Below are 16,360 nucleotides of genomic sequence, written 5' to 3' on the forward strand. Positions count from 1 at the left end.
CATTTTTATCTGTGAAGATGATTTTTTAAATTTCTTGGGTAAGTGTTATTCACATAATCATTTGCTGAAGTCCCTTAGAAAGGTAGTTATTTGCAGACTGACATACATAACGGGCCTCAGTTAAGAATTAACAAGACACTATGGCCCAGATTCGCAAAGGTTAATCATCGGGTTAACATTACTTTTGTAATGCTAACCCGACACTAAACCTATTTGGGAGTTAACAAACTCTAATTGGTATAGCGTTTATTTGTATGGAAAAGTAACTCAAAGCAGCCCAAAACACTGCTTAACTCTGCTTTGTATTACTTTGCATTAAGGGGGCGTTACATGGGCATTACCATGCAACCACCCATGCTTTTTGATGCAAAACCCTATCTACTAATATTAGTAGACAGGGTTTAGCGTAAAAAATTAACTGCTGTAAAGCAGGCGTTTGAAGGAGAAATGTTTACATTTCTCCTTTATTTTCTGACTTGCATGCATGCTGCACTGTGAAGCAACACACAAACTGGGAAGAGCGATGAAGTGTGTCTAGGCATAGTATTTTGTACAGCAAGGGTACCCTTCCTGTAAAAAACCTATGCTAGACGCGGGCATTCCCCCTAGCACTATGGAGCTAAGGTGTGTGCGTAGCGCACCACAGTTGAAATCAGCGCCGGCTCTAGGGAAAGGGGAGAAGAGTGCTACATTGCCATAAATATGGCTCTCTCCTGTCCTCTCCCTGTCCCGCATTGCAGTGCAAGCTGTGCTGCATTCCAAGACAGTTTTCCCAATCTGGGTCTATGTTTTGTTGGCTGCAGGCTGGTGAAGGGCTTTACAGAAATACTGAAGTGGAGTGGTAATTTGAATCGGTTCTTGTTTTGTTTAGTTGTACAGGAAATAGTGAGCTGTTACCACCTGGTATCTCTGCTCCAGAACGAATACCAGTCGTTTCAAGTCAATGTTGTTATCATGGTTTCCAGCGCCTGGTCAATTCAGTTGTAGTAAACTAGTCCCTAAAGTGTTTGCCAATTTGTTTTCCATTTGGCATTCACAATCAATTGTAGTGGTGCCAGAGAGAGAGCCAAAAATGAATATTATTTTCTTATTACTGATACAGTACAAGATCACCTACATGCCTTTTAGAGCACTGTCATATTCAATACCAAGTATCTGGACATTTGCAACACCCATATTTTCCAATCACTGTATAACATAACTTACTACTGAATGACATGTCTCAGAAATTATGTCACCCAAGCATGCACCATAAGGTTTTCCAAAAAAGCCCCCTAAACTCACTTTTCCATAGAGTCACAGAACAGCTTTGGTGTCATCAAAAGCGCATGCTAAGCACCGTACCAATCGGACTCCTCTCACAGCCTATTGGGATGATGCCTATTAACATTTGCTCTATCCTCTAAAAACAGTTTGTACCTGAAAGCTAGTGCACTGGTATTTGCTTGAAAGAGTGTAGGTCTTCAGTTTTGGTCTTCACTTTGAGAGCAGCATTTAATAACCTGATTTTTGTCATTACAAATTCTTGTCTGGAAGAGTCAAACTGATACTAAATGCCTCTCTCCCACACATAAGTGATGTTCATTTCTAGGAACTGTGATAGAAGCCCACTGGAGCTGCCTTTCCTTTCCTATTCAAGCCTTCTGAATTTAACTGTTAGCATATTATCCCATATAGGGGTAAAAACCATCCCCACAGACAAATCCAGGAACCAATACATTATTTCAATGTTGAATTAAACTTGGGGTTTATTAGTCAGTAATGTATGGTGCATATTCGTTTGGATATGTTCGAAGAGAAAATCACTAAGGTAAATGTTTTAAAGAACTTTAACTATACAGTGCTCGAATGTTATAGGGACCAAGTGTTCGTAACGTCTGATGACCAAATAAGGAAAGAAGTATCTCATGAGTGCCATAAGCGAATTGGGTGCAGGGTAACTACCAGGAGACAATGGTTACAGATAGGAAAATTGTGTTTGTGGATTCTGAAGTTCTGTTGGTTGAACACTATCAAACCATAGGACTTTTATTATTGGCGGACAAAGCATATAATCGTTATGATAGTAAGGAAAATGTCAGTGTTGAAAACAAGTGTTTTATCACTAAGCATAAGACAGCTCACAGCCTTCAACCACTCCATAAGTGAGCCAAGTCACAATTGAAGCAAGCCTTCCCAATACTGCAATATTGCATTGAAGGGCAAAACCACAGGGTTGCTGCAGATGCAATATAGAATGTCAAAAGCCTCAGTGTTGATTCATTTTATATTACTTATTTGCAGTTTATGTAGCAAGGACAGTACATCAAGACTGTCAGAATGCCTTGCAGTGTGTTTAGTGACAGTTTTACAACGATAAGCAAACAAAAAACAATTTTGGAGAAACACAAATCAATGATGCACACTACATCAAACATTGGCCAAATTAAACATACAAAATATAGACAGGCTATAAATTGAACAAGCATTTGCAATGCAATAGGTCCTGCATTACTGAAGTTTGAACTATTGGCATTGCTAATAATAATGCAACGCCAATAGCTCAACCTTTCAGCATTGCGAGAGCTATAAAAAAAGAAAAAGCAGTAAAAGCAATTGCAACACTCATGTTTCAGCTTTACACATTTTGAGCTAAAGCGCGAATGCTGCAATTGCTTCAAAAGTAAAGAAATAGAAAGCCATTTTTTCAATTTCTTTACTTTCAAAGCAATTGCGGCACCCATGATTTAGCTTAAGATGTTTAAAACTAAAGCGCAGGTGCTGCAATTGTAACAAAAGTAAACAAACAGATAAAGAATGGCGGGCACGTGTTTTTTTCCTGTTTGTTTACTTTAGTTACAATGGCGGCACCCGTGCTTTAGCTTTAAACATCTAAGCACAGGTGCCGCGATTGCTTCAAAAGTAAAGAAATAGGAAAAAAAGATCTATTTCTTTACTTTTGAAGCAATCGCAGCAATCGCTTCAACCGCGCTTTGGCTTAAGATGTTTAAAGCTAAAGCGCGGGTGCCTCCATTGTAAGCAAAGGACATACACAAAAAAAGGCATGCAGCGTTCGGCACAGCAAATTACTAAATAAAAGCGAGTCCGCCATTATTGGAACCAAGTCATGCCACGCTTGTTAACACCTTAGCTGCGTCGAACGTTCAGAAACCAGTGCTGAACGGTCGAATAACGAGCGCTGGCCCGTCGGCCAACGGTCGTTCGCAGCACTGGGGAGGTAGCGTTGCCGTCGGCCGTTGGCCGACGGCAGCGCGTAAGGGGTTAAATTAATACCTTTTTTAAAAAAAGCATTACAGCCTGGAACACTATTTTTGTAAATGGTGTTCTCCTGCCTGCTCTTACAGGCAGGAGAAAACCATTTAAGAAAATAGTGCTTCAGTCTGTAATTAAAACACCAAGATGAACAACACATGTAACAGGATGTGTCCTCATGGGAGGCTACAAGAAGAGAAAAGGTGGTACTCAGGAGGGACTACTAAGCCACCATTTATGAAGGACAGTGAGGTTGCCAATTAAAAAGATGGGCAGAAAGTGGGTGGAGCTTCGTACCCATTTCCTGAATACAGCATGTCGCGAAGAGGCAGTGCAAGCGCTGCCTAGGCGAGACCTAAAAATGAACAACATAGGGGTGAAGCATTCTAGTCAGGTAGAGGCGTGATTTAATAGCTCAATGAGTCAATTCTGGCAATGATGCTGAACTTAGAGACCCATAAATGTTTCTTGAAGGATTCATATGTTAGATATGTTTGGATGCTAGGGGGAATAGAGTTATGGATTTTTGCAGTACTCCCTCTCACAGATTGGGTGAGAGATAGTGCCAGCAAGGGGATAGTGCTCCACAGTGAGCACGGACCAATAGAGAATAATTTTTTCATCAGGAATCTTGGGGTACCAGAGTGACGAGCTCTGAGTGTGGTCCCCCACGAGTGCAGAGGCCTTTTGTTAATCAGGTCCTTAGTTTAGAATACCCCACCATGGGTATGAGTTTCCCTGTGAAGGTTACAGGTTGCATCGGTCGGTACCAAAACACTGCCCAGAGGCTTTTCTTCCCATACTGTGCGAATTATGATTGTGAAAGGTGAGCCTGAAACAGCCATATTCTCAATAGGAATCCCTCTTACTGAAAGAGAACAAGAATGTTCTTTTTCTTTCCATCATTATAAAGGCCGAGTACCTCATAAGCAGGGCTCCTGGTTCTATGGTTATTTTTTTTTTGACATTTCTGTCTGCCTTTCCATATTTATTTTTTTGACATTTATCTATATTTATCCATATTTATCTTCGGTTTTGTGAAAAAAATGAAGGTGAAACTGGTATATTTCCACATTTATTTAACCGATAAATATGCACTCATGCTTGAATGCCAATGCCTGCCAGGTTTCAGTGATATGAACGCCTGCAGAAGATAAATCAATGCACTTATATGAAAATATATGCAAATTTCAGTATTAACCTTGTGCATATCTACTGCTGTTTAAGTCTGTTTACTAAAATGTCTTTCTGTTCTAACCTTTTCGGGGCTCATGACGGCTCACGCCGTCATGAGTCACGGTAGGCGTGTGCTCATGACGGGCGGGAGCCGGCAGAACGTTGCCGCTCCACCCACGCGCTGTCAATTCCCCACCTGTGCGGGAGAATTAATAAGTGGGCAGAGTTCTGACGGCTCCCGGCCATCATGAGCACACGCCCTCCGTGATTTATGACGGCCGGGAGCCGTCATAAGTACCGCAGGGCCAAGCCAAACCCTGCCCCCCCTCGCACCACGGCAGAATTCGCGCTGCGGTGAAAGGGTTAAAACCCTTACCTAGCAATCCACACAGCTATTGACCTGGAAGTCATGGCAGAGGGTATTTAGAATCACTAAAAAAACAACCAAATTTCCATTTTTCTCCACATTTAAAAATAAATACAGACAAGAAAATAAATGGTTTCCTGCCTGTATTTGTCTGTAAAAATCAGTAGAAATGGAACACAGGGAGCCTTAATCATAATCCATACAAAAAAACACATAATCTTTCAACATCCTCCCCGCCTGACAAATCAGAGTTTACCACAAACTTCATTGAGGCGGCTCCTTTCCTGCGACACATTCTGGCAAAGTGTCCCTTTATACCACATGTGGAACAATGTTATTTCATGGGGTGGACAACACAAAGTATGTTAGATTGTCTTTGCTCCCACATCTATAACATGACAGTGATTGATGGGTTTTCCTCATGTTTCAATACGTTATGCTCTCTATTTCCAGCAGGATTTTTCCATATATTTCTTGCGTTTTTGCTTGTGGTCTTTAGAGCTGCTTTGGCAAATCGTTTAGAAAGTTCTGCTTTTTTTGCAATAGCAATGCTTACTTCAAAGTTGTTTCTCTACTATCCGACAGCCGTTCCTTTACATTGGAATCTTTAGCATGCATGACAATCTGATTACTTATCAACTCATCATGCAAAGTTTTAACTTTGCATGGAATCGACAATCATTTAAAATCTGCAACAAAGTCATCTATAGATTTCTGAGCCATCTGATGCCTTTGAAAAAAATTCGATCTGTCCACAGAACTACATTCTGATGGTGTGAGACAGCTGTCTAAATCTTCTAGTGCATGTGCAAGCACATCAGCGTAATCCGCAGGCATTGTTTTTTTCTCCATGTGATCATACATGTTTAGTTCCTCTGTCCCTAACGTGCAATACAATTTGTTTCCTTCTTGCTGAAAATTCTTACTCAGAATCATCCCCAATTGTGGATATGTAATTGAGGAAATAAGCTTTCCACTGTGGCTATTTCATCAGATGCTCCCCCAGAGACACTAAGAATGGCTGAGGAGGTGAAAAGGAAAATGTTAGCGCATGCATTGAAATTCTCCATTCAAGTGATTAGAAAAGAAAAACTATGTAAAAGGAGCAGTAGATGTTTCCTGAAAGTTACTCTTGAAATGCTCCAGAAAAAGAGGAATGCGATCCAGAAACATTGCTGTGCATTTAAAACTTTCAGTTAGCTTCCTCATCAAATCCCTCCCTACAAAATCAGGACTTACTTCCCAGAAACTTCATTGACGGATGCTCAAGTGGAAAATGGCACGTTGCCTCACAGTGGTTGTGAAAACAATATTTTTAAATTATAAGGATGTTCGCATGATTAACTTTCAATTAAAGTGAGAGTTCGAAATAGCACCAGCCAGTGCAGATTGCCGAAAATGACCTTTCAGTCTCTGCGTTATCTCCATTTATGTCTTCTAGCGTGCTGCCTTTTAAGGAATTTAAAATTGAAGTGCAAATTAGAGCGCGACAATGCACTAACAATTACACTGCAAATTACAGCACGTTCCATCAGTTGATAAACGCCATATGTAATTTATTTAGAAGTCTCTGAAGGGAATACAGCGCATACAAAGAAGCCGCTGTCTGTGGAGGAACAGGTAGACCCGAGGTTGGTATGGATCATTGGAAATCTCTGCCTGGGTAAGCCTTTAAATGCTAAAAACAAAACCTCAAGCTGATTCAACCAATAGAAATAGGGATCTGAACAATGCAAAATAATAAATTTTCAAACTTTATAGTTTTCAAAAATCTTATTGTCAGAACCGCTTTCAAAAGGCCACGGGGCACCCAGGGGTTACTGGGCCCAACCGTGGGGGTTGAGGCCTTTTACTCATGTCCTGGGGCCTCACTTACTATGGCTCCTGAGTAACTAGGCCAAGTACCCCTTCTGCACTCTCAGGGTTGCGTGGTCTGAGCAGTCCAAGACTCTCGAGAGGAAGGTGTGGATACAGATTAGTGAACATGGGCTCACAACTCAAAATGAGCACAGCAGCAGCAATAAATAATTTGCCAGCCAAATACTAACTTTTATAACAAAAGAGAAGTATTTTATTTCTACTGCGACCCACAAAGAAATAATACAACATACACACACAATTAAGCAGTCCTCCCAGAGGTCGGTGATCTAGTGTTTCTCTGGTGGTTCTCTGTCCAAGTATCAAAAAGGGGGGACAGAGAGGATACACTGGGTTTGTCCTCCAAAAAAGATTCTAAACTAACTTAACAAGAACCCAGCACTGCCTAGGAAAAACTAACCCTCCACTGGACAAGAAAATGTTTTTATGTAAAATCCTCACCCACCAGAGTTACCCCTTGGTGGCATGCTTCATCACTGTGTCCATCCCGTTCCGCAACACTGTGGAAGGCTTTGGCCCTTACTGCACGACAGTCTTACCCCTTGGTGACTACTTCTTGCATACAAGGTTGCTGCACCTGGACCGCACAATGCTTCAGCCCTTACCGTGTGGCAGTCTTTACCACTGCTATCTTCACGGTGGCCCTCTCCTGGCATACGGGGGTCGTCATCTCAGTCCTGCAGGATGTCAATGACCCAATCGGTGCCCTTTCCTCACACAGGAAGTCCACTCAACAGGGGTCCCCACTAGACATCAGTCCCTTCACAGCAGTCCCCTTCCTCAAAGGGCACACTGCTCTTGGAAAACTTACAGATGCTGGTGCCCCAGGCTCCATGGCAGGAGGTCCTAGGTTCCCTGGGGGGGAACAGTCGGAACACTGAGGTCTGAATCATGAGTGTTCCGACTACACAAGCCCTGCCACGCATGTCTTAACCATGCATATGCCTTAACCACGCATGTGCGTGGTTACGGTAATGTGTGGTTGGGCTTGTGGATGGACGGAAGCAGGGAGAGATCAGCTGTGAGGTAAGTGGGGCTGGAGGGTGTGGCGGGGTACGTTTGTGGGTGGGGCGGACGGGCTTGTTTTGTGGGCTGGGGTGGGTCAGGGTTGTTTTAAGTGGGGCTAAAGTGTGGATTGGGTTACTTTGGGGACTGGGGGTTGGGGTTTGTTTTGTGGGCTGGGCTGTTTTAAGTGAGGCTAGGGGTGGGTCAGGGTACTTTTGTGAGATGGGGGTCAGACTTGTCTTGTGGGCTGGGGTGGGTCAGGGTTGTTTTAAGTGGGGCTAGGGTGTGTATTGGGGTACTTTGGGGGATGGGGGTCAGGGTTTGTTTTGTGGGCTGGGTTGTTTTATGTGGGGCTAGGGGTGGGTCAGGGTACTTTTGTGAGATGGGGTCGGGGTTGTTTTGTGGGCAGGGGGTGGGTCGGGGGTAGTTTTCTGAGTTAGGGGTTGGAGTCCCTTTTCGGAGCTGGGGTGATTGGGGCTAGTTTTCAGGGCTGGGGGTGGGGCTAGTATTCAGCGCTGAGGGGTGGGGCAAGTTTTCAGGGGGGTCAGAGTAGTTTTAAGGGAGCTTGGGGTGTGTTGTGGTAGTTTCTATTTTTAAATTAGGGGTTAGGTTACTAGGCCTCAGGGCAGGGGGAGTGGAATGGGTAGTCAGGGTAGTTTTTAGGGCTTAGGGGAGGGTGGGCAGGGCAGTTCTTAGGGGTGGGTCAGGGCTGGCCAGAGTCAGGTTAAGGGACAGGGTTAAGGGACAGGGTTTTAGGCATTGCTGCAGGGGGAGGGCACAGCGTGGGCTTTGGGAGTGGGTAGGGGTATTTGCACCTCATGGTGGGAGGAGGTGGGGGAGTTTGTACCTTCGGGCAGTGGGGAGGGGTGTGGCAACCTTAGCCATGCATACCCCTTTACCATGCATGACTTTACCACGAAAATTCATGGTAAAGGCTTGCGTTATAAAGCAATGCATGGTTAAGACGCAGTCGTTATTCAGACCGCGTTATCTAGGCATGCAGGGGTTAGAAATTTTGTTCTTCTGCCATATAACCTTCCCTGTGTGATGCCTCTCACACAGCAGCAAGACTAGCAGACCTTGGCCCCCAGTCCTGGCCACGGGTAGAAGTCTTGCAGAGCTTCCCCTCCTCACCAGCCCATTTAGCTGCTTGGCAGATGGCAATTTTGGTGTCCCAAGCTCCTCTTCTTATAGTTTCCAGACACCAAATGTGATTTAGTGTCTGAGGGCCAGATGTAGGAAGTGTAATTCCGGCGTGTAACGGCTGAAATTACTGAATTTCGGCCGTTACCGACCGGAATTAGGCTAGATGTAGGTGCCCAAATTGCTAATTCAGTAATTTACCGATTCAGTATTTTAAGGAACCGGTAAATTACTGATTCATTAAAATACTGAATAAGTAAATTACAGAATTAGCAATGTAGGGAGCACTCAAATGAGTGCTTTCCCCTTTTGCGGATTCGTTATTTACCACCAACTACAAGTTGGTGGTAAATAAAGAAAAAACCCAAAAAGCAATTTCATGCAAATTGCTTCAGTGCCATATTGCAGACATACATGCCCTTACGGCATGCATGTCTGCAACATGTGCACCCATACACAATTGATGGGTGCAACAGAGTGTAAAAGTGACACCCTGCCACCCTTCAATGTTTCCCCCAATTACTGAATCGGTATTTACCAATTCAGTAATTGACATTCATTCCTATGGGCCTGGAGGCCCATAGGAATGAATGGCAATTACCGAATCGGTAAATACCGATTCGGTAATTACCGAAACTTACCGATTCGGTAATTTTTTCGGTAAAATTACCTACATCCCTTTTGCCTGTTCTCAAATACCGAATCGGTATGATTCGGTATTTAAGAATCGGCAATCTGGGATTACCTACATCTGGCCCTGAGTCTTTTAGTCCTCTACTGCCTCTTGAGAAGCAGTCTGTCACAGCAGGGATTTCTCCAAGGCTAATAGTCCCACAACACAGTCCATGGGAGTGACTTGTTCACACCTGGATGTCAGCCAAAGTAGTGATATGTACATTAGAAGGATATCCCAGGGCTCCCATCCCAACTCTTTATGATTCTCATAATAACCCCATCTGCTTCCTCAGATGTGCCAAGGCCCCTATCTTGTGTCCTCTTACTGAATCAAAGAGCACCCTTTAAAGTGCACAGCCCCCCCCACTGTGTGCCCCATCCAGATTACAAATCTGTCTGGGGGATCTCTCTACCTCCACTCCATGTTTCACCATGCATACCGGGGTCTCTCAAAATGGAACCCAGGACTCTCCATGTGTTGAACCATCCACAGGCACACAGGCCCCTAGTGCAAGCATACAGCATACATGCACTGCACAGTACCATATGCCACTTGTGCTATATCGTTCAGAGGCACACATACATCCAGCAAGTGCATTTCACATGTACTCACTAGCCAGCACTGTATCCTTTGTGTACTATAGCACTTACAGACACACATACACCCAGCACAGCCACTTATCCTGCATGTGCTGCACATCACTACATCCTTCAGGTATTATACCACTCTCAGGCACATGCACCTTCTGCACATGCATACACCAAACACACACTACTCAGTACTGCATTGTGCCTGTATGGCACCATACCCAGATACACATACACCCAGCACAGATACACCACTTCTGTCTTGCACAATACTTCACACCAAAGTGATTTAGCCAAGAGTGAATTAAGCAAAAAGCAGTGGAACTTGAAAAAGTGAGTGAATCAGTAGGGCCCACTTCAGTGAAACAGGTTAAAAAGGACCTGTTCACTACTACTGACATCTACACGATATGCTGCCACTACCGTGCTTGTAGTACTTAACTCCTGGTGAAGGCAGTAGCCTTTGACCACTATCAGGGTAGCAATTTGGCCGCCCCTCCGTCAGACAGGGCTATGTCATGGTGCACATGCATATCCGGTTTTGTCTTTGACAACAAAAATCAGCATCAGGGATCCAGACATCAGTATAGTTTGGACACTCAGGGAAGGGGTGCATGTCCACTGCCATGCAGAGGGCCTTTCCATCCTAACACTTATTTTCCCCTTAACCACAAACAACTTCTCCAGCTGTTTGTCCTCTAAGCCCGCCACTCAATAAACAAAGATATACTGCCATGAGGAGAGCATGGTACATAAATTAACCCAGGCCCCTTGGCATAAAGCATTTCTTTCAGTAGGATCTCCTCAAATAGTTCTGGAAACCTAAGCAAGATAGAGATTCCACGCACATTACAATTCCACCAGTCTTACTCCAGTGGAGTTGTATGTTAGACGATGGACTATAAGAATATTGTACTGCAAACATATAGTAGCAAAAATGCCAACGAAGAAAGGTAAGTATAAATTTACTATTCTTAACTCCATATCGTCGTACCTTGAAGTCACATGTCATGCAGGTACATATATGTTGAGTTAAATCACAATAATGCTAAAATTATATATATTTACATTGTCGATATTTTGCTAAAACATATTATTGTACAATATTTTGGACTTAATATTCTGACAATAAGGGCAAGATTTACTAGTTTGTCATGCAGCGCAGTGCGGCAGCCACAAATGCTGTGCTGCACTCTGTGATATGTATAGAAATAAGGCACTCTTCACCCCTCTCCCTAAAGCTGGTGCAGAAAAGTGCGTCTCTGCGCATTGGACACACCTTGGTACCATAGTGCAAGGGTGTTTCCCTGAGTCTAGCATAGGTTTTGTCCTGGAAGGGTACCTTCTAGTAATAAATAGTAGACTAGACTAACTTTAAACCTTTTCCCACTTGTGTGTGTGCTGTACAGTGCAACGCACATACAAGTCAGCAACAAAAGAAGACATAAAAGCATTTCTCCTTCATAGCACCTATCTGAAATGGGCGCTATTTTCTGATGCTAAACCTTGTCTACTTTTTTAAGTAAATGGGGGTTAGCGTCAAAAACCTTGGGTGGTTGCATGGGAATGCCCATGCACCACCCATGGTACGCCCCCTTGGCGCTAAGCAATGCAAAGCAGAGCGGCCCTACCCACTGCTTTGCATTACTTTCAAGTGATTTCCTATCATAAAACAGGTTTTACGCTGGAAACAGGTGAAAAAAGATTTAGCATCATCTTAGTAAATAAACTCTGAAATCTCTTGGGAATTTTCCCAAACCAGATAATCTACTAAAATATTCCTGGCCGAGATTTGCATTACTCAATTTTTTCTTTATATCCATAGTGGAAATAGTTTCCCTCCAAGGCTGTCTCCACCACTGTGCAATAAGTGAGGGTTTCCATCCCTTTCCCAACCTGGAAAAGCACTTACGCCGTCTGCATATTACAAGAATAATTTTACATGCGTTTTCAGCGCAGGCATGAATCCATAAAATGTTTGAGCCTTAGCACCCATTTTCCAACACCTCCGGCTCAATTTTATTGCTGTGAGCAAAATGCCTTACTATCGGATTGTCTGCAGTACTGACACGCACTACCATATGCAGATGTTTGGTGTTCCTCATTCTGAGATTCAGAATTAAGGAATGTTCACTCTGTTGATTTTTTAGGCCTCTGATTTATACTCGGTTCACAAACAAAAATTGTGAATTTGGCCCTGTGTTCATATGTTGAACATATAAACAAAGCCCACACTTTATTATTATTTGCTGCTAAACAGCACTTACTGCTGCAAAAAAAGAAATTGGGCAAAATACCAACCTCATATTATATGTAATATGGTGCTAAATGGTATTCCCTATGCAATTTAGCCCCACCCAGTGAATTTAGGTAATCCACTACCAGGACACATTCCTTTAACGTACTCTGAGGTTTTTAAGGCATGAAACCCTCCTCAAAATTTGACCTCTGGGAGGAGTTTGTGAACTTTGCACTTTTAAAATGTAGTGTAGTTTCTATTAAAGTTGCCAACTTTAGTTGCCCTTCCACTTGGTACCTGAGGGTTAAATTTACAACAAAAAACCCTATCCCATTTAGTGTAATCTTGCTTACCCTGGGTGCCTAACCATCCTATTGTAGTGACCCTGCGTCTAGAAAGGAATCACATGGAGTATTTGATCAGTGTCTCCAAGAGCTATGCCCCTATCTCTTCTATGTGAACTCCAAATGGTGTACATACTAAGTTCGTTTAACTGTTCCATGGCATTGTGCCGCAGTCTGTTCTGTGTGAACCCCGCAGGATATATAACCTGGTTACATAACAGTGCCTCCAGGGTTTGTGTCTATGTCACTTCTTGGTGTTCCCCATACACCACACTCCTGTGGTGGGCCCCACCTTTACTCGTCCTATGTACTCTGTGCAGGTCTCAACTTTAGGATAGCGATCACTCTTAAAATGGTAGGCATGCACCTATTCTCAAACTATCCACAACACCTCGTGCTTACTAAGTGATGTTTGCCACTCCATGTTTGAAGCACGTCTTTGAACCGCATGCAGAAATCCACCGACCAAGCTACATCAGCACCCTATCGAACATGCACTTTCAAAGGGAGCTGCAGCACTGTCGAACCTTACACAAAACATGCTAGAATGACCCACTTTTAGCTAAATGAGATCACAGTTGTGGAACGAAAGTAAACATGTCTAATTGTTGTAGTATACAACAACAAATTAGATAGATAGATAGATAGATAGATAGATAGATAGATAGATAGATAGATAGATAGATAGATAGATAGATAGATAGATAGATAGATAGATAGATAGATAGATAGATAGATAGATAGATGGATAGATAATGTACAAAGCATAGCCTTCTCAGCTACCGTGACAAACACGGAAGCACATGTGTTTTAAGTGTTTGAATGTTTGCAGTGACTGAGCAATCTGGCGTAAATGCAATGAAAGAACAGTGTGGCCTATTGGCAGCAATAATATAAATCTGTGAGGAAGTTGGCGATCGTTTGTGATCATCAGTCGCATTTCAGTGCTCGCAGCTTCACCTAAACTTGGGCGGTAATGAAAAATCCTTCCGTTTCAACACTGAGTGCCAAATCTGGAGGAGAACTCACTGATGAAATTTCCTCAATCACTCTATTCAGCCCGAGGAGAAAATAGCACCAGCAGATTCTCCTTCAAATCGAAGGATTTTCTATTACTGCCCACCTTCTAAATCAGTTGTGAAGACACTAGAAAACAACAAGGCTTCTCAATACCGAGAGGTATGAGTTTTCATCATAATCAATGCAATCAGGCACTATAAATACTAGTAAAATTATTCCAACATTTTTTAAAAGTGAAACAGCAACAGGTTTATAACAAAATGTGCCTGGTCCTGTAGATGTTAAGATATTAAAGTAAATGCAGCATTTGCACAAATAGCAAATTTTCTAGATGGGTTGATCGCCCTAACTTTGATTCTTACCTTGACAAGTGCCGTTTTTCTCTTCATACCCCGGCTGGCACAAGCATTTTCCAATTGGAACTAGCCACTCTCCCTCAGCGCTGCAGTGCATTCTGGGAGGCTCATCCGTTACTGAGTTGTTCACGCATAATCCGGATACTTCCAGAAGTTGGGAAGAGTCAGACCCTGTAATTGTGTCTGGAAAAATTGCCAGGTTCCGTACCACGGAGGGGCACTTTTTATAGTACACCCGCACAGACACAAGTGCAATGCAAGCCCCGACATCTTGAAAAGCTAGGTAAAATCCTTTCTTGGTCAGAGGTCCCACATCTCTTACTTCTGTGTTGAGCTTCATGACACGGTCCCCTAAATCGAGCTCAGTGAAACTCTCATCTGCTGCAATAGTATCAATCTTGATGTACTGGTTTTCTCTGATATTCCTCCCATCCTCATCATCAGATTCAAAATAGTACATGTTAAATGTTTCCTTGCAGGTCCCGAGCCCCCCAGGAAGGCTGTTACAGTCCCGGAGAGTGAATTTGAGCTCGATGAAGATCCTGGCAGCGCCTTCGTTTGAGATCCAACTGGTTAAAAGCCAATTGTTCTGGTTGAGGTCCATCACTTTGCACACTTGATAGGTGTGTATCGGAGCATAATTTTCATCCACCTCACCAATTTCCTCCCACTGTGCAGAAAAAGAATAAAAAAACACATTGTTACTAAAGCAATCCCAACCTAGTTTTCTACTTTCTCTCATAACTTCAGCTGACAGCAGTCTCTCATGATTCCCCCATCCTACAGACAAGTGGAACATAACTGCAAGAAAATTAATTAACTATTTGCACATTTTTCTTAATTTCATAGACTTAACCATCACAACTCCTATGTCTATTACTTCAGGTAACTCCAGGTTGTAGTACGGCAGATGGTATGCTATATAAACTCTCCATCACTAACCTTTCTATACCCTTGACTAGCTCTCCTATTACCATTATACAAATATCACCCCCCACCTCATATTTTCTGTTTGTTAATGGTCTCATTAGCCTAGGTTCTAGTTCTCAAAACACAATTCTACCATAACCTTCTAAGCATGCGCCTGGAGTGGGTTTTTTTCTCTTTGAAATGGTAGTTGTGGGTTCTCTTGTATGTCTTGATACTGGCGGAGTGTCTTCCTGGAATCCCTGGAATTATGAGTTAGGCTTGCAAAATGGGGAATAACTGTTCAGAACCCAGATTTTCCTGCTGGTATTCTACATGGAATTCTCAATGCAAGGGGTTTAATGCAGATATTTATCAGCTGCTCTTCATCAGATGGAAAATGTCTCTGAGTCCTCCTGTGTGGAGTAGAGGGATGAAGAAGAATGTGGGGGAGGGATTGAAGGAGAAGATGTCATCTGGTGGTAGAGCATTTGCTGAGCAGTTGCCTTAGCTGAGGTTTGGGCAGGGGCCATGGAACGGCACTGGGCTGCAATGCAGCGCTTTCCCAAGTGATTTTACTAGCTGGAATTTCCAGCCAATAAAATTAGACCTTCTGTTCCCAGTTACACTGGCAGGAACACTGGCCAGTCACACTGGGCAGTGCAAAGTGGAATACCACATGGAAACTCCACTCCAAACAACTTGTAATCAGGCCTTAGTGTGTAATATATGCTAGCTGGCACAAGCGCTCCTGGCCGGGTTGAAGAGTGACTAATGGAGGGGCGGCGTGGTTAAACAATTCGGCTTTCCGCTTTGCTCAGTGTGGTAGCATATAATTCTAGTTGTCAGAAATCTGTGTGCGTTCAGTGTTGCCCAATGAATACATTACACATGCAGCTCACTTGCTGCAGGACTCCTTCAGTTCTAATTTGGATGAAGTTGAAGTTATTTCTAGTTTTTTTAATATTTGGCCACCTCCCACTCAAACACATATACATGCAACCTGACTCTCTTGTTAATCACTGGTTTTAAGAAGAGACACCGGAATGAGTCTCTGTCTTTCTAATGCTTTCACTCTTTCTTGTCAAATTCATAAACCTCATTGCGTCCCAATAAATAAGTAATAGCCACCTAACCCAGAATATGACCAGAATCCAATACCCGGGAAACAACATCACAAGCGGATTCAGAATCCAGTGTGCATTGGTAACCTTTGAACCATGGAAATTCTCTACACTGCCAAAGGCAGCAAGATTATACCACTGGATGAATGTGCATTACACAAAGGCAGATACCATAATATAAAACAATGTATCTTCCTTTTAGTTACATTTTTTTACATTGTACTACCCCTCTTCTTAGTTTACTTCATCTACTTCCGTACCTCAAGCTGCTTAACCACAACCGTATG

At 43.0% G+C, this 16,360-nt stretch overlaps 1 protein-coding gene across 1 annotated transcript in view; it reads right to left on the minus strand.

The window, feature by feature from the left end:
• The window catches only part of LOC147659216 (ephrin type-A receptor 5-like), a gene marked incomplete at its 3' end in the record, with an annotated part of 413,244 nt that overhangs the window by 243,874 nt on the left and 153,010 nt on the right, over window positions 1-16,360 (minus strand). Inside the window, exon 3 of the mRNA XM_086951882.1 lies at window positions 14,050-14,713. Within this exon, the coding sequence (XP_086808008.1) occupies window positions 14,050-14,713 (664 nt within the window). The remainder of the gene's footprint in view (window positions 1-14,049; window positions 14,714-16,360) is intronic.

The sequence above is a fragment of the Lissotriton vulgaris genome, unplaced genomic scaffold (assembly GCF_964263255.1).
Source record: "Lissotriton vulgaris unplaced genomic scaffold, aLisVul1.2 SCAFFOLD_612, whole genome shotgun sequence".
Classification (NCBI taxonomy): Eukaryota; Metazoa; Chordata; class Amphibia; order Caudata; family Salamandridae; genus Lissotriton; species Lissotriton vulgaris.